Below are 25,523 nucleotides of genomic sequence, written 5' to 3' on the forward strand. Positions count from 1 at the left end.
GGTCCTCATATTTTCCTCACAAATCCGTCATTTTTGTGAAATAATGCAGCTTCTAACGTTAAAAAGTTCCCGTTTCGATCGTTTTCTCACAGTGTTGTCTGTTGTCGTGCGTACGCGTATACATTCGCGTGCAAGACGCATGATGCAAGCTTAGACCATAGATATAGAATTAAATAACTAGATCGGCCGCGCGTACATACGCGCCATTGCCTGTGTAGGAAAAAAATGTTGTTCGCCATGGACGCGGTAAAAAATTCACGTTCGAAAGGCGACGCGCGAAAATGAACACGGGTGATAGGCCTTTGACGCGCTAAATGTCACGTGCTGACGGCAATAAGTCACGTGCTGACGGCAACGCACAGAAAATGTACACGGGAGATAGGCAATGGCAGCCCCCATGCCAGAATCCGCGTATGTACGCGCGGCCGATCTAGTTATTCTATTTTATATCTATGGCTTAGACACATGAACTCTTGCTCACCGTATCTAATTGACTGCACAGCGTTAACAACACAATTCAAAATTTGCGCGTCGTGCGTCTTGCGTACACACGGCAGACTGTGAGAGTACGAACAAAAATGGGAATTCCTTAACGTTGGGAGCTGCATTATTTCATGAAAATTATGGATTTGTGAAGAATATATGACGATCACAACCCACCGCAGAAAAACATATGCTGCCATGGAATGTGAATCTGTTGAAATTGGTGCTTTCTTGCAGGTAAGATTTGAGTTATGAAGCTGTGAACATTTTCCGCCCCAGAAATGTACCCTGATGTCCAGGACGTCACTGTAGTACAAAACGAAAGTGTAAGGCCGCCAGGGCTAGGTTCGGGGCCAGTATTTTCAGGGTAACATTAGAGACGACGAACACCCGATTTGTGATTTCATTTTCACTACCTCATATTGAGACCAAGAACAAAACAGACAAGGGAAAATAAAGGGGTCTCCTTAGGGAAATTCTATAAGCATTGGGTTGCTCCATAAGGAATTTTGTGATACATGAACGATAATAATTAACGACACTCTGTTTCTTTTAGGTTGCTGTTCTACAAACAAGGGACACCTTACAATGGTGAATATTATGCACATGTGACAATCACATATTAAAGGGCATTAAGGTAAAAAATATACAAAACTCACCAAACCCTTAATAAAAACTACTACATTTAGGCAGTTGTATTGTAAACAAAACTCTCAATTAAACAAAGGCCGATTTTTGTTCCGGAGTTGGCAATTTCCAATAGGTATTGCACTGATCAATGCAAGACAAATAAGTAAAAGGCACGTGATAACACGTCAGCCTTTGCGGTGTCAAATTGGACATCATGTTTATTAAACCTTTTGACGGGTTGCGACCAACTTGCAGAGTGGCGATGTTCAAGTCGGTGATATTATCATCATTGATAGGTCTATTGAAGTAAAGCCGGCCTCAGGTCGACCTTGCGTAAAAACAAAAACAAAAAAACAAAACAAACGGCGACTGACTTTTCATGATCACACTGCGCCTAAACTAAGACCATCGGGAACTTTCAGTGGGCGATTATTTATGACCTGATTATGATTTTAAGACAATCTGAAACAGTCGCCGCTCGAAAAAATTCACATTAGCAAGAGTAGAACAATTTCGACTTGTACGACGTGATCCCGACGGTCGGGAACCAATCGCAGGCGCACGATTTCTTAGTTGATGTGACCTGAGCATTTGTCTGCGCATTGCCGACTTTAGAGAGGCAGAGATACCTGAGGGCACCTTTAGTTATACTCTATTTGACGGAAACATCATGGAGGGACGCAACAGCTATGTAGCAGCCACGATATTGTTGTGCATATTTTCTGCATCACTCTTGCCACACGGTAAGTTTAATTAGTCAAGCCAACCAGCAGGATTATTATAGTAAAGGTTTTCTCGGTCAAATTCGGCAAATGAGCAGCCAATTTAATTTGCATGCGTTCGAATTAAAACTATTTTGCCTCTCCGGTTTTTACTGCGTTTCAAATTCAGAATTCGGTCATTCAATTTCGTCTTGAGGCATTCAAGTTCCTAGCACACTCATTCTTTTTCATGACACACAATCATCATTTAATTTAGCAAAGCTGGTTCAACTAGAGATTTTGCTGATTTAATAATTTTCAATTTCGTAAAGAGGCAATCAATTTCGCTCACCGAGGATTCAAATAAGTACGACTAAAGAAATACGAATAAACAGATAAACTGTATAAGGCAAACCGTTTCGTACCTTCACTTTAAAATCGAGTGAACCTTATTTTCTTTATTTTATGTGTCCAGTAGACTTTACCTTTGATTGTTTTATTCTTTATTTTTTCGGGAGATCTTCAATGGTAAACTGACCAAGACCTGACATTTGAATGTTGTTTTTTTGTGTTTTAAAAAATGTTTTTCCAGTTGTTGGTTTTTGTAAATATTCACCAACCATCTGTTGGCGGGCCAGACAACTTGGCTAAAAATGAAATTGAATGACTAAACACACGCCTCGAAAACACTCCCGCGAATTTGAATGCAGCTTCGATGAATTGTTAAATTGAATGATTATTTTGTTAAATCGATTGACGTAAAAGTAGATTTGACTAGTCTTAAAATGAAATCGAATGACCCTTTTTTAGTAGCACTTGATTTCGTGCGAAATAGAATAGGCTGGTGGTTAAATTGGCTGCTCATTTTCCGAAATTTACTGAGAAAACCTATACTATTAAAGTCAAATTGATGAGTCTTTTTTAAACATACGAGGCTCGAACCCCAGGTTAAATGATATTACATTTTCATCTGCTACTCCATAGAAATTTGAATATAATGGTCTGTACAACAAAAAGGGGAATTTTAGTGCCAGACAAAAAGTCAAATGCAATGTTGGTTGATTGAATATCATCAAAATGCAGTAATGATGCACTACGATTCCCCATTCAAAAAGTACAGACCATGGATTAGCTCTTTTCAGGGGCTCACCCGATCCGAGTGACCCACCGCGGGGTCGAACCAGGGAAGCTAATTGAACGCATCCATTATTTCCAGTGGCGTAACCAGAGGGGGGGGGGGGGGGGCAGGGGGGGGGGGGCCGGCGCCCCCCCGATCAGAACCCTTGCCCCCCCCCCCCTCTTGCCCCCCATATGAAATCAGAGATAAGTATATTCTTATACATAGGGCTTATATATAAATCGTTTAAGGCTGCATAAAATGCTGTCGTAAAAAGGAAAACTTTTATTCATACCAGTAGGCCCTATGTGGACTATAACATGAAAAATGCGTGGAAACGCACGCGCGATCGTATTGGCGGTAAATGATTGTTGTGGTTTTGCGGTTACAGAGAGTGCAGGATGTGACAAAGTTCTGTTAAATACGTGGTGGTCTGAATGCAGACCAATACTAATAGCTCCGTAAACACAAAGTCAGATCATGGAGGAAGAAATTTCTACCTCCATGGTCAGATGCACTACAGAGAAATTTACAACAGCAAACAATGGCCAGCGAAAAAGGTTGCTTAGACCATTTCTTCTCTATGGTGGCCCTGAAGGGACATCGCATATCGCAAACGTGTGCGCATACGTATGCAATGTCGTGAAACAATTCGCAAATATGTGCGCACACGAATGCAATGTCGTGAAACAATTCGCGAATATGTGCGCACACGTATGCAATGTCGTAAAACAATTCGCAAATATGTGCGCACACGTATGCAATGTCGTGAAACAATTCGCGAATATGTGCGCACACGTCTGCAATGTCGTGAAACAATTCGCGAATATGTGCGCACACGTCTGCGAATATTATTTGCGATGTCGTGAATTTTATTGCATACCATGTTGCATACCTTTGAATAAAATGTCTAATGATCTGGGGGGTTTCTTTCCAACAGTGAGATAAGTGGTAGTCATTGCAGCAGTGGTCTTTGTTGTGAGGCAAGCGAGGCGTGTGGTCTTCCTTGGCCTGGTGCCAAGTTCCTGGGTATACACATGCTTTACAGAGGGAGCCTGCTATAGCGCCACAGTACTCCCTAGATCGGTAACAAATTATCCACAACTATGACATCATCCTAATGGTATGCAACATGGTATGCAATAAAATTCACCACATTGCAAAACAAATCGCACTCGTGTGCGCACATATTCACGATTTGGTTCACGAGATTGCATACGTGTGCGCACATATTCACGATTTGGTTCACGAGATTGCATACGTGTGCGCACATATTCGCGATTTGTTTCACGACATTGCATACGTGTGCGCACATATTCGCGAATTGTTTCACGACATTGCATACGTGTGCGCACATATTTGCGAATTGTTTCACGATATTGTATACGTGTGCGCATATATTCGCGATTTGTTTCACGACATTGCATACGTGTGCGCACACGTTTGCGTTATGCGATGTCCCTTCGGGGCCACCATACTTCTCCTTTGAAGCAAGCGGTGCAATTGAGAGGTAGGCCTATTTTAAATATCCGTTTCATAACTAAAATGTGATTATTAAACACCCACAATTTCGATCCTGTATTTTTTTTTTTTGATGGCTTACACTTGTTACAATAAGGCCGAGTAAAAAAAAGAAACATGTTTAGTGTCTGGGTTTCTCAAAAAAAAGGAAGGAGGAGGGGCTTTTTATTTTTTATTTCAAGATGGCCGCCATGAATGTCAAATATCAACTGTTTTTTCTGCTGCTGAAATACACAAAACATTAATGAAACAGTTTGGTCAAGGCATTCAGACAAGACATTCAGATTTTTTTTGCTGAGATCATTTAAAATAACCCTTTTTCAAAACAAAAACAACAAAAATTTGCATTAAAAAAAATTAAGAAAAAAAAGAGGTGTCCTGTAAAAAGGAAGCGGGCGGGGACGCTAAACATTTCTATTTTTCTATTTTTACTTGGCCTAATATTATTATGTTTTGGGTATTTACACACCCACAAAGCCTATTTGAGAATGCCGTGTACAACTCTAAGTTGGTACTTGGTGACCACAGTTGGTAATTTAATCCTTTTATACAGTCAAAAAGTTTTATCTTATACAAAATGACAAGTTCCCTAAGATGTTGTTGTTTTCGCAATCTTTTGTTACCTGCTGACTATGTAGACTGTTTTAGAACTGCATTGGTGTGTATCAACTATATATCAGTTAACACATTTAATAATAATCTTGCACTTCTTTGGCCCCCCAAAATTTAATCTTTGCCCCCACTTGCCCCACCAAATGAAAATGTCTAGTTACGCCACTGATTATTTCGTTGAAGGGCTTTGATGTCATAGTGACGTTACCAGGGGCCGGAGCAGTTGGATTAATATAGGTTGTTTCGGTAGATTTTGGAAAATGAGCAGCCAATTTCATTTTCATGCGTTCGAATTTTTCTGCGTTTCACATTCAGAATTCGGTCATTCAATTTTGTTTCGAGGCACTCAAGTTCCTAGCACACTCAGTCTTTTTCATGACACACAATCATCATTCAATTTAGCAAAGCTGGTTCCACTAGAGATTTTGTTGATTTAATCAATTTCAATTTCGTAAAGAGGCAATCAATTTCCCATTTTCCCTCAAGGAGGATTCAAATACATGATAAATACTGTATCAAACACTACCACGGGAGAGGATGCTGAATATTTGTGTACAAACTTTATAATGACATTAAACAAATGTAAACTGTGTTCGGCCACCAGACCCATTTAGGGTCACACACTGAGACCACAGAATGGGTTGGACTTACTACCAACCTCAAAATCATCCTTTTCAGGAATAAAATGCTGACCCGACACTAAAAGTATTTCGGGTCACAAAAATAGGAATTGGAAGTCAATGAAAATATACACAATTTGATAACTTGCCAGACAATAAATGCTGAACACAACCCGCCACTACACGTACCCATGAATTCAAATCGAAATGTACATAGGTTTGGAGTCATTCAATTTAGCAAAGCTGGTTCCACTAGAGATTTTGTTGATTTAATCAATTTCAATTTCGTAAAGAGGCAATCAATTTCCCATTTTCCCTCAAGGAGGATTCAACTACATGATAATTACTGTATCAAACACTACCACGGGAGAGGATGCTGAATATTTGTGTACAAACTTTATAATGACATTAAACAAATGTAAACTGTGTTCGGCCACCAGATCCATTTAGGGTCACACACTGAGACCACAGAATGGGTTGGACTTACTACCAACCTCAAAATCATCATAAATATGTGATTGCTACACAACAAAAAGAGCAACTAAAGTTCTCCAAGAACACTCCAAGATCACAATATGAACCTGCAAAAATGGTTGGACTATTCTAGGTATGAACGTTGAGGTGGATCTTGCGCTCCAAGAACACTCACAGATCACAATATAAACCTGCAAAAATGGTTGGACTATTCCAAAAGGTATGAACGTTGAGGTGGATCTGGCGACCCATGTCAGGTAACACACAGTACTGTTTGTGATACAATCTACCCTCAAATATAGGTAATAAACAACATATTGTAGATATATATGGTGGAAAAGTTTCACCTTTAAACACAAATTTCAATATAGGCCTAAACAACTCGAAAAGGAAGCTAAAAGGTTGTATTGTCACCTATAAGGTGTACAGGTGATCCTCATGCTAAACAAAAGTTAATACAGCAAAGGGTGCATGTTTCTTTCCAATATATTTTTTTAGAAAAACTTACTAAGTTATAGCATTTGGCCACTGGCCCCAGATAAAATAAACTGTAGGCCTACCGATTGTCACTGTTACTATCTGCCAACAGAGGACATGAAAATAAAATACAATCCCTAAATACAAGGGAGACTTCCCTACTTTTCCCTTAGCTTTGCCATCTGGCAAACAAAATGAGTGGCTACTTATAAACAATGTGGTCATGGGAAACTGCACGGTGGCTATCAATTAAAGGAACACGTTGCCTTGGATCGGTCGAGTTGGTCTTTGAAAAGCGTTTGTTATAAAATGCACATGGGTAGAAAGATGTTGTAAAAGTAGAATACAATGATCCACACAAACATGCCTCGAAACTGCACGGTTTTCCTTTTACCTCGTCGACTAACACGGTCGGCCATTTATGGGAGTCAAATTTTTGACTCCCATAAATGGCCGACCGTGTTAGTTCGCACAGTAAAAGGAAAACCACGCAATTTCGAGGCAAATTGTGTGGAGCATTGTATTCTACTTTTAAAACATCGTTCCAATCATATGCATTTTATAGAAAACGGTTACAAAACGCATTTTATGGACCAACTCGTCCAATCCAAGACAACGTGTTCCTTTAAAACACTTACTGTAGGAGAAACACAAACTCCTCCTGCCACCTCTACATGACAAACAAATACAGCTCCAAAATCAACTGGCTCACAAACAAGTGTGTCGGCCGCTATGAAATTGAATAGTATCAACCACCTCAACTGAATGGGAAAAAGTAGGTGACTGCAATTTATCACTGTCTACAACAGGCTTGCCAAAAAGCTTTAAAATGACAGATGTATTATTGAGTATGATTTGAATGCTATCCTCTGCACGTTTACATAATATGTGGCCGACATAATAATCATCTTCATCAAAAACTACATCCTTAAAGGAACACATTGCCTTGGATGGGTCGAGTTGGTTTTTGTGTTCTGTAACCGTTTGTTATAAAATGCATATGGGTAGAAAGATGTTAGTAAAAAGTAGAATACAATGATCTACACAAATATGCTTCAAAATTGCGTGGTTTTCTTTGTACCTCGTCGACTAACACGGTCGGCCATTTATGGGAGATTTTTGACTCCCATACAGTCTAGCTGCAGAAACTCGATTTAATAAGTCTCCTTTGTGATTTATCTGCGCGAGTAGGCGTGATTTTTCAGCGTGACCTCGGTTTGAATACTAATTAGTACAAAAGGGCTTCTGAAATTCAGTCTTTTTCGGCCTTTTCTGAAAAGTCTCAACCAAAATAATGTACCAGTAATTTGACAAAGAGCATATATGTCGTAATGTGTTAAAAAAAATCGGTGCAACTCAATTTTTAAAAAGAGAAATTTGTACGTGAAAAATTGCTTCCAAAACGGAGAAAACAAGTCACAAAAACACGGCAAATTTTCCCGTTATGAACGTCGGCAACAGTCCCCAATTAGTATGTATGGATAGATTATTTCATATTCTACCTGGAAATGTTTAAACCGAGACCAGATCGTTCCTATTCCAGTCAGGATACAGCAACTTCCACCGGTGGTCCAAAAAAAAAAAATTACGAAAAAACAACCATTAGACAAGATGGTTTTCCTGCACGGTGATTGGCTGACGATGACATCATCAATTGAGGTTCTAACAGCAGGCGATCCGTGGGAAACCACCTACCATTTACCGTGTAGATGGTGGCCAAGATGGCGTGGTGGGTGTTTACAATGTGCTTTCCTCTTTCTGTTGATGTATTGTGGTTAACGTTGAAGCTCCGTTTTTAGCCTTTTAATTCTGGAAAACTTAATGATTTTAGAATTGTTGCTTTGTCTGTGTTTTGTAAAGTTTCCCCGATTTACTATTATATACACTTTTCTTTGTTTGCAAACCAAACAGTTTTGCTAAGCATTTTTTTTTTTTTGGGGGGGGGGTCAAATACTATATTTTCTATACTAGATTACAAAACTATAGTGCAGCGGTCTTTCACTCACATGGGCAAATTTTAGCAAATTTCAATTCGCCCCAGATTACAATCCTTTTGAACCACTGAAATTGCCATTTTCAAAACAATTACACATTTTTTTTTCACTTTTTTTGTTTCGAATTCAAGCAAAAACAAGTTCACAGAAAAAAACACTATGCACTGCCCACTGCTTATGCTAGACAGGCCCTTTAGTTGTTATGGCGAACGCTTTCTCGCTGGTCAGGGTACCATAAATAAACGCGAAATCACAATGTCGATATCAATCGATGATGTCATCGTTAGCCAATCAGCGTGCAGGAAAACCATGTTGTCTAGTGGTGAGTTTTTGTGTGTTTTTTTTTTTCGTAATGTGAGATTTGGATTAACGGTGGAAATCACTGTATCCTGACTGGACTAGGAACGATCCGGTCTCGGTTTAAACATTTCCAAGTAGAATATGAAATAATCTATCCATACATACTAATTGAGGACCGTTGCCGACGTTGACAACGGGAAAATTTGCTGTGTTTTTGTGACTTGTTTTCTCCGTTTTGGAAGCCAATTTTCACGTACAAATTTCTCTTTTTAAAAACTGAGTTGCACCGATTGTTTTTATACATAACGACAGATATGCTCTTCGTTTCAATTTACTGGTACATTATTTTGGTTGAGACTTTTCAGAAAAGGCTGAAAATGACCGAATTCCAGAAGCCCTTTTCACTAATTAGTATTCAAACCGAGGTCACGCATGAAAAAAACGCTGCATATCCCCGCAAATAAATAACAATGGGGATTAGTGTACTGCAGGTAGACTGCATATAAATGGCCGACCGTGTAAATGAATCCGTCAGCCAATCGCCGTGCAGGAAAACCATGCTGTCTAATAGTTGATTTTTTCGTAATGGGAGTTTTGGATTAACGGTGGAAATCGTTGTATCCTGACTGGCATATGTACGATCCGGTCTCGCTTTTAACATTTTCGGGAAGAATAGGAAATAATCTTGAGACTGTTGCTGACATTCATAACGGGAAAAGTTGCCGTGTTTTTGTGACTTGTTTTCTTCCTTTTTGAAGCCATTTTTACGTACAAATTTCTCTTTTTAAAATTCGAGTTGCAACGATTTTTTTCATACAACACGACAGATATGCTCTTCATTTCAATGTACTTCTACATTATTTCTGTCAATACTTTTCAGATAAGGCTGAAAAATTTCAGAAGCCCTTTGGACTAATTATATATTCAAACCGAGGTCACGCATGAAAAAACAACGCCAACTCAAAACTTATTATATCGAGTGACCTGCGGGTAGACTGCAAAAAGGCGAGCATATCAAGACATTAGTTTAATGAATAGTAAAACGGCGGACACTCAATCCTGTCTACGACGCCATTTTGTAGAGACGGCGTAGACAGTACAAAAAATATCAACAATATCAAAATGAAAATAGTAAAATGTCGAGCACTCAATCCTGTCTAGCACGCCATTTGTAGAGACACGGGAAGGAAAGCCGTTCCTCCAATTAATAAAGGACGAGCATTCACCAAAATACAATCAATGATAATAAAAGCAATCAATGACAGCTAAAATTGTATCAAATAAACTTCTCCCGTAGGCCCTATATGTTTAAAGGAACACTTTGTCGTAGAACAGTTCGTCGTAGAACAAAAAATGACAATTATAACAAAATTAACCTTTGAACAAATTGCGTTTTAAAAGTTAGTATTAGGTAGTATTTTTATGATATAGCTGAAACGTTTCTCAGATTGAAGTGGTTTAACCCCTCTCTCTAAGACCACACTCCTTTGAAGAAAACCCTCATTATTAATTGTATCTTAAAACTTTATTATCAACAACTGCAGTGCCTCCAAGTAATTTTTGTTTTAATGTAATTAATGTTTGAAGTAATTACGAAGATACCATCACTTATATTTGTACAGAAAGAATAATGTTATTTCCCCAGTAACTTTTCTAGGGCTTACCGGAGCTAAGTATGTTATTCTTTAACAAAAAGTCGTAACAGGCGTTGCTATACGGGCTCGCTAATGCCAATTAGTATGTATATGTATAGATGTGTTAATACCTAAAGGAATACGTTGCCTTGGATCGTTTGTTATGAAAGGCATAATAGATTAATTAAAAGTAGAATATAATGATCCACACAAGTTTCACTGGAAATTACACGGTTTTTCTTTATTTTAATATGACCGAACATGTTTTTTTTTTCGCGACGTAAAAGAAAAACCGTGCAATGAGGCATGTTCGTGTGGATCATTACATTCTAATTTTAAATTATCTAGTAACCATTTGCATTTCATAACAAACAGTTTAAACGCTTTTCAAAGACCAACTCGTCCGATCCAAAAGGGCACTTGATACTTTCGGTAATTACAAAACATTTCGAGTGCTTTCAAATGGCTTCAGGCCTAAAGTCTGTATCACCTTCATCGTGAGTAGTAACATCTTTCTCAAAAAGCAGTGAGTATGGACTTTTTACGTGTTCACAGCAAAGCTCTATGGTTCACGGTCACCTTGTTCACATACAGTCGCTAGAAAACGACTAGAGTCGTTCGCACTTTTATTTCAGCGCGCATGCGCTTCGTACGTCACTAACTAACCACTAGTCGACAATGGGTGCGTTCGTTTAGCTTCCCTGGGTCGACCCCGATGTTGCGTATTTTAATTTTTCCAGGACGAACGTGGGCACACAATTACCCCACGTTCGTCCTGGAAAAGTCGCCTATTTTGTTTTCCAGTACGAACGTGTGCAAATGTTTACCCACGCTCCACCTGAAAAAAAAACAAAAAACAGACGCATCATCACGTGAGTCTTCTCGTCGTGACGTCAGTGCACCTCGGGTCAGCCCCAAGTGACCCTATCCACAAGTGGGGCTCTTGGGGCTGGCCCGAGGTGCACTGACGTCACCAAGGGGAAGGCTCACGTGGTGACGTGTCTGGTTTTTTTCCTGGTTCGAGGACGAACGTGGGGTAATTGTGTGCCCACGTTCGTCCTGGAAACAAATAAAATACGCCACATCGGGGTCGACCCAGGGAAGCTAATCGAATGCACCCATAGTACCCTGATCGAACTTGCTCCAAGGATGTGTTTGTTTCTTTCATTGATTTCTAGCAACCGCATACGTTGGGATACACCAAATTAAAATATTGGTTTGGCAATTACCAAACGTGCGTCTAATGCCTTTAAGACTGCACATGCTTGGTCAGGATTTTTTTTCGGCCAGGAACAAATGCAGCTGTCATGTAGACCAGTATTTCCATTAAGAAGAGTGTCCGGCGCTCCTAAAGAACTTTGATTCAAGTTTATTTTTGTCTTTCTCGATTGAAGATCGGCGCTGCTCTGTGGCGACCACCCTGTATAAAAAAATCCTCTGTACTTCTTGCCTTATTTCTGCTTTTTCACCTTATCGTCTGTGTTTTCTTTACGTTTGGGTCGTCCGTCCACTTAAATATGGCACATAGAGCAAAACTGTTTTGGATCTACACCATCTTAGTATGTGTTTCGAGCATTTTTAGCAGTGTTTTTACACTCTCCTCCGAGTCTACGTATGAATGCGAGTGGCCATTACAACATGCACGCATTGAATACACACGAAATGAACTATTGAATTTCCGCGGGTCACCAGCAGCTTCTGCCACACCCAGTTTCGATATTCCAGAGGAATTGCTACGGAAACCACGCAAACGGGGTAAGAAAGGTGGACTACGAGTGCGTCTCCGAAGACGGAAGCTTAACCCACCACTTCCGACAATTATTACTGGTAATGCTCGTTCTCTCTGCAATAAACTTGATGAACTTAATGCAAATACAAAGTACTTACACGAGTACAGAGATTGCAGTTTTATGTGCTTCAGTGAAACCTGGTTTAATGATATGCATACTTCGACTGATATGGATGGTTTCATATGTGAACGCATGGACAGAACCCAAGAATCGGGAAAAACTATTGGCGGTGGAGTCTGTATTTACGTGAATCGTAAATGGTGTACTAACATCTGTATTAAAGAAAAACTCTGCTCGCCTGATATCGAGCTTATAACGGTGGGGCTACGACCATTTTATCTACCAAGAGAATTCCCTCAGATCTTTGTGACTGTTGTTTACATTCCACCTCAAGCTGATGCTGACAATGCTGCGGCCAAAATCGCAAGGATTACACTCGAACTGGAAAAGAAATCACCCGATGCAGTTAACATAATAACAGGTGATTTCAACCATTGTGATCTTGAACCAGTGATGCCCCACTATTTCCAATATGTGGACATTCCCACCAGAGGTCAACGTACTCTTGACAAGTGTTACGGAAACATTCCTGCTGCATATCGGGCATATGGAAAGGCACCTCTCGGCATGTCTGATCATGACATGGTTCACCTGCTTCCAAAATATAAACAGAAACTTAAGCAAACAAAACCAGTCATCAAAAAAGTCAAGAAATGGGACAAACAGAACATCGAAACCTTACGATGCTGTTTCGAAACCACGAACTGGAACATCTTTATAGACCCTGCTTCAATTGATCAAACTACTGATGTCATCACTGACTACATAAAGTTCTGTGAAAACCTAGTCATCCCCGAAATTGAAGTTAAAATTTACCCCAACAATAAAAACTGGCTAAACAAAGAATTTCGTCATCTCATTAAACAAAAGCACCGGGCACATTCCAATAACGAGGATGAAGTGAAACGTGAGTTAAATTCGGAAATCAAAGAACAAATCCGTCTCTGCAAGAAACACTATGGCAAGAAACTTGAAAGAAAGTTTAACGATGGTGACCCCAAAAGTGGATGGAATGCCATGAAAGACATCACAGGTTGTGGAAATCGTAACAAATGGGCTGGTCCTCAAGGAGATCCAAAAGAATACCTGGACGACTTGAACCAATTCTACCGGCGGTTTGATAACAATAGCCCTCTCCATGACCTAGCTAAAGATCAACTGTGTGCTACATTTGCTTCAAACATCAATGATAACAATAGAACTCTGCTGACAACTGCCCAAGTTGAAAAGTCCTTCAAAAATATCAAACCCAATAAAGCTGCAGGACCAGACGGGATCTCTGGAAGGATCCTTAAAACCTGCTGTAAAGAACTGGCTGAAATCTTTAGACAACTTTTCCAATGGTCCCTTGACTACCATATCGTCCCTAGGATTTGGAACGCATCAACCATCACTCCTGTCCCCAAGATGTCAAAGCCAAAGGAGTTAAATGACTTTAGACCAATTGCTCTCACAGCCACCGTGATGAAATGTTTCGAACATATTATTAAAGACGTACTTTTAGATGAAACTAATAACTTGTTGGACCCTTTTCAGTTTGCCTACCGGGCAAACCGTGGTGTATCGGATGCCTTAGCTACATTATTGCATAATACTTACGAACATCTTGACAAACCTAAAACCTATGTGCGCACCTTGTTCATTGATTTTTCTTCAGCTTTTAACACCATTAAACCACATATTCTTCTAAGTAAATTGCTAAATATGAATATTAACCCACATCTTGCCCTCTGGATTGCTGATTTTTTAAATTTTAGGCCACAAAGGGTAAGATTTGCCAACACGTTTTCTGACATCACTCACATTAGCACAGGTGTTCCCCAAGGTTGTGTTTTGTCACCATTGCTATTTTCTATGTATACCAGTGACTTCCATTTAGATAATAATAAGTGTGTTCTTACCAAATATGCAGACGACACAGCCCTAACAGGGCTCATTACAAATAATGATGAGGTTTGGTACAGAAATGAAATAACTAAGTTTATTGTTTGGTGCGAAAACAATTATCTAGTTCTGAATGTAAACAAAACTAAAGAAATTGTATTTGATTTCCGTAAAACTGCAAACACTATTGAACCTGTTACAATCAAGGAAGAATCTGTTGAGATTGTCAAAGAGTTGAAGTATTTGGGTACATTTATTGATAGCAAACTAAACTGGAATGCAAAAACTACCCATGTGTATAAAAGATCTAATCAACGGCTTTACTTTTTAAGGAAATTGAAATCGTTTAACGTTAACACGAATATTCTTAAGCTTTTTTATCAGAGTACAATTCAATCTATTTTAAGCTTTTGTTGTGTCTGTTGGTTTAATTCCCTCTCCCAATTTAACTCTGAGAAGCTCCAACGTATTACTAAACGAGCTAGCAGGATTATTGGAGCTGACGTTAAAGGCGTGCGGGAGATTATGAATGATTGTATCATTTCCCAAATCAATAAGATCATTTGCGACCCCAACCACCCTCTGCACCCTCACATTATCCAAAACCACTCAGGCAGGATCCGGCAACTACGCTTAAAGACCAACAGGTTTAAGGATTCTTTTCTCCCCAGTGCAATTCAGCTTTTTAACAGTAGATGGTCGAGATAATTTGGTTCACTCTCATTTGTTGTACTTTTTACAAGCTCGCCACATATTTTTATCTCTATATTTGTATATTTTTCCGTAATGTGTAATTCTATTCTTGTTGTCTATTTTTGCTATGCCTTTCTTGTATGTATTGTATAGTCTCCTTTTAATACACAGGGAAGACAAATTTCATGTTTTTTTATCATGACAATAAAATCTTTTTAATCTTTAATCTTTAATCTTTCTGTCAGGTTTGGAGATTGTATTGGATGACGTCACACTGCAACTTACTCGCACCGCTTCATGTTGTGGTAGCTGCAGTAAGTCAACGCATGAAACAACTGAACTGGTCTGCAAATGTGATCCTTTCTGCGTCATTTATGGGGACTGTTGTTTAGATTATACTCTCTTCTGTACTGATATCGAGACGGGGACAAGTGTAAATACTTTAGTTATTATGGACAATTGCACCAATGATCAAGTCAATAGCTCCTTAACAAGCGAGGGCGAGGTATCAACTTCCGAAGATAAGTGCCGAGTATACGCCGAGGAAGCGACACATGAATTGGTTCAGGAGTATCTCTGCCAACTGAGGGCGCTGTGGTCACCAGTGATTCTCACACGACGATCAACTCAAAAAATTGTTCGAGGTCATGTAAGAGGTATTGGTAAAGCAGGTTACGCGATGATAGAGGATTGTAGATTGGGTGCAACAGAAGATGAATTGCATGCCTGTCAGATGAAACACTCATTAAAAAGCGTTCAACACCTTAGTGACGTCATTGCACTTCTCCCGGTAACCGCTGCAAATGGAGTGCATTATATGAACATTCAATGCGCTTTGTGTAACGGTTACGACTCCCCAAATGTCACATTTTGGACTATTCTTTTTGGTTGTTCCCCGGCCGATCTTGATCTTGATTTTGCATTCAGAAGAAATATTTCACTCGTGGCAAAAAATTGCTTTGTTAAAGCAGTTTTCGAGCCTACATCTTTTCCGTGGGAGGTGGCGCCGTTTCGTTTGTCGTTTAGATCAGATCAATGCAATGACTCGCCGAACTGGGACGCGTGCCGCGCCTACCGGTTACCGAATAATGATTCGGCTAACATACACTGTTCGTTGTGTCTTGCGGCTGACAGAGCAGGTAGAAACTATACTACAGGTCCCCCAAACAACAGGTCTGATACTGATGCGCCCGAGTATCCAGGACCGTTGCCAATCAGCGCACTTTTCGATTTCTCGCCATTGGAGGGTGCAGGTATTAGTCGTCGTGGTTACGACACGACGTTTGTCAAGCCAACATGCGACCATGGACAAATCTATGAACAGTCGACCGGTGAGTGTCGTGACTTCTTCTGTCCGTTCGGTCAGATAGTTGCAGACGATGGTTTCACGTGTGTTTCTCTCAGGAACAAAAGCAACTACTCTTTAAGGTTTGACACCCAAGTTTCTAACGGGAGATTCTCGTGTGAAGTTTTTATCCAAACCGAATTCCCCGTTGATGATAAGAAAGCGTTTTCTTCGATTCTTTTCCACCAGATATTGGGTGATGTTTCGGTCGAGAGTACTGAACTAAAACCCGATGATTCAAATAAAACGCATCCGAATCAAAGTTGCTCTCGTATTAAAATGCCGTACCCGTACATTCTATTCGCTTTGACTCAAGTCAGCAACACAACAAGTATCGAATCAGTGTCAGAGTTGGTCTTAGACGCCTTGAATAAAACAAAGTGCTGGGAGTTCACCAACATGTCTCTTTCAGTGTCCACAGTTAGAATAAGGAATTTCGATCAAGTGCTCCTGCAGGATCAATGTGCAAAGCAAGGTCAAGAGCTCGACCAGTTTGTTTTGGATGTGTACCAAAGGTTTTTAGTCGAAAGGGTTTCTTACATTGAGTTCTCATTGGGCAATGAGACTTATGTACTTCCATCGCTCAGGACGCGGCAAGAAATAACCCATACAGCAGGAAAACAAACTGGACTGTCTGTTCTGACTTGCAGTGTCAAATTAATCTGCCCAATCATTGTGTTAGATTTAACTGAGTATAACGTAACCATGATGGGCTCAATGCTGATGTATCGTGACGCAGCTGGCCGAAATCTATCATCTAGTGATGTCATCATGATGTCACAAGGAAAAATAGCAGTGTGCTATTCTGATACCGAAACCTCAAACTACCCCCAGATTGAATACGACACTAGCGAAATAATTTTATCAATGGTTGGTATATCTATATCTCTAGTGTTTCTAGCGATGTCTCTGTTCACTTATTACATGTTCCCTGAACTGAGAAATCTGCCTGGTAAGAACATGATGAGTTTTCTGGTTGCTTTGTTTGCACTATTGGTGACGTTCCTCATAGCAGTTGGGTCCCCTCTGTCTCAGCTCACATTGGGTTCAAAGGCTTCTTGTCTCACCTTCGCCGTTCTTATCCACTATTTCCTGATGGCTGTCTTTTTCTGGAGTAACATAATCTCTCTCCACTTTGTGCGCACATTCGGCCTCGGTGTTCGTATGAGGTTCACAGGATTGACTAACGACGGGCGAGTATTCCGGCTGTACTCGCTCTACGGATGGGGTGCTCCCATTGTCGTTGTTGGAGTTGGCTGTTTGTTGCACTTCTTTGCTGAGCTTAGTGGCCAGAGGGAGAATGTCTACAGCGGTTGCATGATATCTGGTGGGGAGGCTGCTATCTACCTGGTGGCCATTCCTTTGTCGTGTCTCATGTTTCTTAACGCGGTGTTCTTTACTGTCACATTGGTGGGAATTAGGAAGTCTCGGAAGGATGTTAAACTGGTCCGTAAGAAGAAAGGACGACTTGAGACTTTCTACATGGAGTTGAGTCTCTTTGTGAAGGTAGGTGAATTCAAGTGTAAGAAGTTATACAACTAAAACCTGCTGAAGTCCCTAAACTATAATAATTAACAGTTAAATTACTAAACCATGTAGGTTAAGTTGTTTCTGGTTCCCCTTTTCATTCAGCTTAGCAAGCGCATTACTTGCAGTTTGGTTCAAACGTCTGTGCGGCACCTAAATGTAACCCGAGCCCTAATTGTCGCCCAAACCTAAATGTAGCCCCAAACCTGTATCGAATTGTCGCCCGGACCTAAATTAGGGCTCGGGCTACATTTAGGTGCCGCACAAACGTCAAACACCTACTACAAGATTAAAATAAAACAAATTTAAAAGTGTATTTTTCTTAACTTTGGAAAATGTTATGTGGTTTGTTCATATAATGGTGAATGACATAGTTGCACCTTTTTGTAATTTGGGACTTGGGAAAAGACACAGTGCTAACACACATCGTTTTATGGGTGAAAACAAAATGAATACTCTTCATCCCGATGCAAAATTAACATCTATTATATCTAAACATTGGATTCAAACTGCCTTTAGCTACCAGTGCAATCTGGGTAGTCCTTGGTATGACACCGCTATATATAATTTCAAGGGTCTTGGGTTCGAATTCCACAGTGCTAACACACATCGGTTTATGTGTAAAAACCAAATTTAATATAGGTTTTCTCGGTCAAATTCGACAAATGAGCAGCCAATTTCATTTTCATGCGTTCGAATTAAAGCTATTTTGCATCTCCGGTTTTTACTGCGTTTCAAATTCAGAATTCGGCCATTCAATTTCGTTTTGAGTCGAGTCAAATTCCTTTAGCACTCTGTTCAATTTAGCATACCGTCATTCTTTTTCGTGACACATACGCCCCAAGAAGCGTCTGCGAATTTGAATGCTGCTTTGATGAATTGTTAAATTGAATGATTGTTTTGTTAAATCGAATGACGCAACATCACATTTGACTAATCATACAACGAAATCGAATGACCCTTTTCAGTAGCATTCGATTTCATGCGAAATAGAATAGGCTGGTGGTTAAATTGGCTGCTCATTTTCCGAAATTGTCCGAGAAAACCTATATTGTTTATCCCCGATGCCAATTTAACATCTATTATTTTAGATAATTAAATGCATTTTTTGTTCGCACAGACCTTTGTAGCTACCGGTCTGCTATGGCTTGGTATCTTCATTGTTGGTTATTTCGAGGACCGTGCTTTCTCCTACGTCATCACTGTTATCTTCACCCTTCAGGGACCCATGTCGTTCTTTGCTTTCGCGTTCACCGAGCGAGTACGAGGCATGTGGGCAAAGAAGATATCAAGCGCCACCAGTCGACCTGGACAGTCCAGCACCGATGTCTCCAAAGTCAGCGCAACCAGTAGAGAGACTATGGTGTCGGAGTGGGAGGTTGACCCTCCAGAAATGGAAACACAGTTCACGCAAGCTGTCATTACGAGTAATGACGGATCTAAAAGTGGATGTGTAGTCGATAACCCACTTTGCGACGATTGTGAATCAGTCAAGTAATCATTTGGCACAAATTTCTTAAATTATTCAGTTCAATTCAATTACAGTCTACTCAATTTAATTCAGTTCATTTCCATTTTTCATTTACATTCAATGGGAGACTTTGGGACGCTAGGTGGCAGCAGACTTTCCAGGTAAATTTCCATTGTTTGCGTAGTTCTGAGCGTGCGCACATGCCCAAGAACAACGGATTTTACCTGGTAAGTCTGCTACCACCTACGTCCCAAAAGTCTCCCATTGAATTTACTTCAATCCAATCAATTCAGTTTAGTATCATTCAAACCAAATGGCTTCGATTCAATTAAATTTTATCGTGCATATAATGGAAATTTGCTTTGTCAAGCCTGCTTGATAAATTAAAATTGGGAACAGAAACAGATAAACCTGAATGAATGTGTGTTTTTTTTTTTACAAATAAATAATATATATTTTAAAAGCATGCCTGCATTATAAAAGGATAAACCATTATAGATACAAGAAAAAAAAATTGAAAAAAAATCTATATATAAATATACTGAAGGCATAAATAAAAAATGAAATACTGCAAAACACACTTGTCTGATAGAAAAGAAATAGAATTAAAAAAATATTTGTTGATAGTAATAAATAACAACAAAACTTACATGGGGAAAAAATAAAAGGAAATAATAAATGAAAAAAAAAAAAAAAAAAAACTTTAAATACACATTAGTTACTGGAAGATGATACGGCACGCAAAAACCTGATCACGAAAAGAATTACAAGAAGAGGCTCCGAACACATCACAAGAACCATGGATACTTTTATATGTGGAGGAAATCCTTTGACAAAAAAACACGCTTTGTCATATCTACCCGATTCCTTGGCACATTTTTTTCTGCTTATAAAGCTTAACTCTTTCAATGTTGATCGTGCAATTTTACAATTATTTTACAAATCTTTCCTCCAAAGTATTTTGAATTTCTGTTTAGTTTGTGTGTATGGGAACATGGGGGCTCAAAAGGTTAAATTGGGTAGAGTAGTCAAAGATGCCAACAAAATTATCGGTATTCAGCAGGCTCCACCGGATTATTTATACAAATCACTCCTTTTAAATATATTCAATCGTATTAGTTGAAATTTCAGAAATATTTGAAATTCCAGAAAAGCCTTAGAATAATCGATTTCTTCAAAGAGCCATCAGAACCAGGAGGTGTGGCAGCTCATTTGTTCCGGCTGCCATTCAATTATATAATGGCCAGCTTGAACGGTGAGTTACTGTATCATTCTGTATCTAAATGCCTTTGTTGTAAGTGCATTTTTACTTCTGTTGTTGTTTAGTGTTCTTTTCCCGTATATATGCCCTTTTATCTGTCTGTGGTTCGCTTTTTAACTCTGTATTTATTAGGCCCACTATTTTTCTGTGGTAAGGTTTATTCCATTTTTAACGTGGTACCTTATTTCTGGTGACTGTATCTTTATGTGGCCAGAAAGGTCAAAGGAATTTCCCTTGCATGGACAATAAAGTTGTATTGTATTGTATTGTATTGTATTGAATATAAGATGTGTTTATTAGACTGTCTAGTGTTACGGTTAGGTACATGTAAGCCAAAGGGGTTGAAACCAGTGATGCTAAAACAAATGATTGTTGATAGATTTGTAGATAAATAGACAGTCATCCAATATTCTTCTCTGTGTAAGGGCTGGAAGTATGTACACATTACGTGGTTCAAGATAATCCAAGTTATAACCAGTGCCTTTATTTAGTGTCCTTTTAATAAATTTGAGCAAACGAAACTGAACTCCTTCTAGTCTATGTGCTTGATGGGCTGAAATAGAGTTAAAGGCAGTGGACACTATTGGTAATTACTCAAAATAATTATTAGCGTAAAACCTTTCTTGGTGACGAGTAATGGGGAGAGGTTGATGGTATAAAATATTGTGAGAAACGGCTCGCTCTGAAGTGCCATAGTTTTCGAGAAAGAAGTAATTTTCCACGAATTTGATTTCGAGACCTCAAGTTTAGAACTTGAGGTCTCGAAATCAACCATCTAAACGCACACAACTTCGTGTGACAAGGGTATTTTTTATTTCATTATTATCTCGCAAGTTCGATGACCGATTGAGCTCAAATTTTCACAGGTTTGTTATTTTATGCATAAAATATGTTGAGATACACCAACTGTGAAGGCTAGTCTTTGACAGTTACCAATAGTGTCCACTGTCTTTAAATACGATGTACAAAATTCAAGATTAGGTCTGATGAGAGAACAAAACAAAGTACGTATGTTACGCACGATTGTGTCCGATGTTCACGATTAAGTCCGACATCATTTTTGAACCACTGTGTCCGACCCATTGTGTCATACAAACCATTGTGTCCGACCCATTGTGTCCTACAAACCATTGTGTCCGACCCATTGTGTGTCCTACAAACCATTGTGTCCGACCCATTTTGTGTCCTACAAACCATTGTGTCCGACCCATTGTGTCCTACAAACCATTGTGTCCGACCCATTGTGTGTCCTACAAACCATTGTGTCCGACCCATTGTGTCCTACAAACCATTGTGTCCGACCCATTATGTCCTACAAACCATTGTGTCCGACCCATTGTGTGTCCTACAAACCATTGTGTCCGACCCATATTCAACTTGGTAAATGTTGTTCAGAACAGCCACGGGTTTTTTAAAATACTGTTAGTGTTAGCAAAACACTGGTCAAGTTTGGGGGCCCAAAATAAACATTGACTTATCTCAAAGAAATCATTGTATAAAAAACATACGTACAACATGCCCATTCTTTAAGGTCCGAAAGTTACGCCATACTAAACCACCCATGCGATTAGCATTTTTGATAAAAAACTGCGCCAATAAAGTATCTAAACACTTACAAATGGTCAGATTTATCGGAACCTGAAATAGTATACAAAAAATAATTATTCATTTTAATTCACCGTTAACTTCTGCACATTTTGACACATCTTGTGTTGCGTTACGATGTTGTTGGGTGGATTTATGGGCACTTGAGTGGCTTAAGGTCGAATTTCAAAAGTTGCAAAAGCCCCTATTCACCCCAATTCCAGAAGGGAACTCGCACAAGCACCACACACAGACAAAATCAAGACAAAAGACACAAACTCGTTTCGTTTACTTGACCATGACATTTATTGCCGTATCTTTAACTCTAAAACTGCTGACATCCTGTCCTCATCAGTTCTTAGTGTGTCCTCCATCACTGTCCTGAACGCCAAGGAGTCGTCTTCTCATACTCCCAATGAGACCTCTGATCTGTCCCTGGTCAATCCCCCACCATTTCCTGATCAGGATGCGTCGCAATCCCTCGAGAGTGGTGTCAGGCATTATGGACTTGTTCACTTTATTCTGCTGCAGAAGTCACCCTCGGACGGCCACTCCTTGACAGGTCGTCCCCATTTCCCTGAGCTTGGTAGCCATTTCATCATTTACTGACCGTCGCTGGTGACGTTGTAACCATGAGCTGCAGCTCGCATCGACGTACCTGCTTCTATCAAACCAACGATCCGTCCTCTTTCCTGTTTGGTCATTTGAGCCATCTTTCCTGTTGTCTTGAACCACCTTTCCCTATCTCATCATAATCAGGGATTCTGGCTCTTAACCCATATTGTTGTAAGCCTCCCATCTTTGACCCCTTTGCTTGGTTACTGACAATTATTGCTGATGTTCATCACAACCGATTTATCAAACAAGCGACAAAAAAAAGTCGTTTATAAAAGGTGGGCAAAAGAAACGCTGATCTTACTCGTCACAATACAACGATTTAGCTTGAATAGGGGCTTTTACCACTTTTGAAACTCGACCTTAAGCCACTCAAGTGTCCATAAATCCACTAAACAACATCGTAGCGCAACACAAGATGTGTCAAAATGTGCAGAAATTAACGGTGACTCGAAATGAATAATTATTTATTGGCATACTATTTCAGGTTCCGATATATCTGACAATTTGTAAGTGTTTAGATACTTTATTGGCGCAGTTTAGTATTAACATGAGGAATGAAAGTGAGTCAATTAAAATACCAAGATCTTTCTGGACATCAACACGAGTAAGAATATTATACAAATATTGAGTGGCTCAGGGTGGAATGGGAGGAGGAATATTATCGCAAGGTAAAATTTGGACTGTTCCATTTCACGAGGCGAAGCCGAGTGAGGAACAGTCCAAATATTACCGAGCGATAACATTCCTCCCATTCCACCCTGAGCAAAAGTGTATTTTTCTTAACTTGGGAAAATGTTATGTGGTTTGTTCATAATAAGACGGGTGAATGACATAATTGCACCTATTTTGTAGTCGGGACTCGGAAAAGTACGCAGTGCTATCACACATCGTTGCATGGGTGAACACAAAATTAATACTCTTCATCCCCTATGCAAATTTAACATCTATTATATCTAAAAATATGATTTTTACAAACTGCATTTAGCTACCAGGGCAATCTCGGTAGTCCAGTTGGTAAGACACTGCTATATAATTGCAAGGGTCGTGGGCTTGAATCCCACAGTGCTAACACATATCGGTTAATGGGTAAAAACTAAATTTAATATTCTTTATCCCGATGCATATTTAACATCTATTATTTCAAATATTTAAATTCTTTTTTTTTCCCGTACAGACCTTTGTAGCTACCGGTCTGCTATGGTTTGGTATCTTCATCGTTGGTTATTTTGAGGGCCGTGCTTTCTCCTTCGTCATCACTGTCATCTTCACCCTTCAGGGACCCATGTCGTTCTTTGCTTTCGCGTTCACCGAGCGAGTACGAGGCATGTGGGCAAAGAAGGTATCGGGCGCCACCAATCGATCTGGACAGTCCAGCACCGATGTTTCCAAAGTGAGCGCAACCAGTAGAGCGACTATGATGTCATCGGAGCGGGAGGTTGACCCTCCAGAAATGGAAACACAGTTCACGCAAGCTGTCATTACGAGTAATGACGGATCTAAAAGTGGATGTGTAGTCGATAACCCACTTTGCGACGATTGTGAATCAGTCAAGTAATCATGTGGCACAAATTACTTGTATTCAGTTCAATTCAATTACAGTCTATTCAGTTTAATTCAGTTCATTTCCATTTTTCATCTACATTCAATTGAATTTACTATAATCCAATCAAATCAGTTTAGTATCATTCAAACCAATTTAAATTGTATCGTGCATAATTGGAAATTTGCTTTGTCAAGCCTACTCATAAAAGAACAATATGTATAAATATACAAAATAAACAAATGTGCTAATTTCAATAGTTTACACTCAATAACGACATAAAAACTTTGGTAACAAGCATTGGAGAGCTGTTCATAGTATAAAACATCAGAAGAATCGGCTCCCTCTGAAGTAACATAGTTTTCGAGAGAGATGTAATTTTTTCACTAAAATATTCGAACTTAATTTCGAGACCTCGGAATTAGATTTTGAGGTCCCGAAATCAAGCATCTGCGAGCACACAACTTCGTATAGGACAAGGGTGCTTTTTTGTCCATAATTATACAACTTTAGGGACCAAGAGTTCAAATTTTCACATGTTTTTATTTTGTGAATATGGTGGGATACACCAAGTGAGAAGACTGATCTCTGACGATTACCCAAGTCTAAGTCTTTAACAACATGATTAAGAATCAAGCATGGACGAAAGACTAAAGGTTACTTTTGAATATTGATGTAGACAGTAATTTGAACTACACGGCTGTCTGTTGATGAAGATAATCATAGAGATAGTACTTGGATGTGGGACAAAGTAGTATATGGCAGTCTTCAGAGCTTTACTGGTTGCCTCCCTTTGTCCATCCGTTGAAAATACGGACTACCCTTTCACATTTCTTTTCATCGCTTTTGAGTATCTATTAAAGAAAAGAAAAACAAAGTTATTATTAGTGCCTAAACTTTCGTTTGTTTTCACTGTTCTCCAGCAAACTTAGATTTAAGCTTTTATTAATCTCACAAACGTCTGTATCATCCTGATATACGTACCATTTTCTCGTTTTCTCATCGATTTCTTCTTAAGTAAAAGTGAATTTAATCATGCTGATTTTTCCAGCCGCTTGCCTCTTTTTACTTTCTGGCTCAAACCTAAAAGTCGCAAACATATAATGTCTTACTTTCCTTGTACTTGTGTAACCGCATATTGTTTCTGATGATCAAAGATCAAATATTTATAAATCAATATTATTTAT

At 39.4% G+C, this 25,523-nt stretch overlaps 2 protein-coding genes across 3 annotated transcripts; both read left to right on the forward strand.

The window, feature by feature from the left end:
- The first annotated feature begins 511 nt into the window (after window positions 1–511).
- Window positions 512–25,017, forward strand: LOC139935038 (uncharacterized). 2 transcript variants are annotated; one of them, XM_071929490.1, is made up of 4 exons: window positions 512–720; window positions 1,040–1,074; window positions 15,236–17,841; window positions 23,971–25,017. In XM_071929490.1, exons 1-4 carry the CDS (start codon window positions 674–676, stop codon window positions 24,349–24,351), a joined length of 3,069 nt encoding a protein of 1,022 aa, XP_071785591.1. In that variant the 5' UTR covers window positions 512–673; the 3' UTR covers window positions 24,352–25,017. The 2 variants fall into 2 exon arrangements, with proteins under 2 accessions (XP_071785591.1, XP_071785598.1); XM_071929497.1 differs by lacking the exon at window positions 23,971–25,017 and adding an exon at window positions 18,983–19,810.
- LOC139935055 (uncharacterized) lies at window positions 11,739–15,241 on the forward strand. Its single transcript, XM_071929508.1, has one exon. It carries the CDS (start codon window positions 12,081–12,083, stop codon window positions 15,003–15,005), a length of 2,925 nt encoding a protein of 974 aa, XP_071785609.1. The 5' UTR covers window positions 11,739–12,080; the 3' UTR covers window positions 15,006–15,241.
- Window positions 25,018–25,523: the final 506 nt, after the last annotated feature.

The sequence above is a fragment of the Asterias amurensis genome, chromosome 1 (genome assembly GCF_032118995.1).
Source record: "Asterias amurensis chromosome 1, ASM3211899v1".
NCBI classification, from domain to species: Eukaryota; Metazoa; Echinodermata; class Asteroidea; order Forcipulatida; family Asteriidae; genus Asterias; species Asterias amurensis.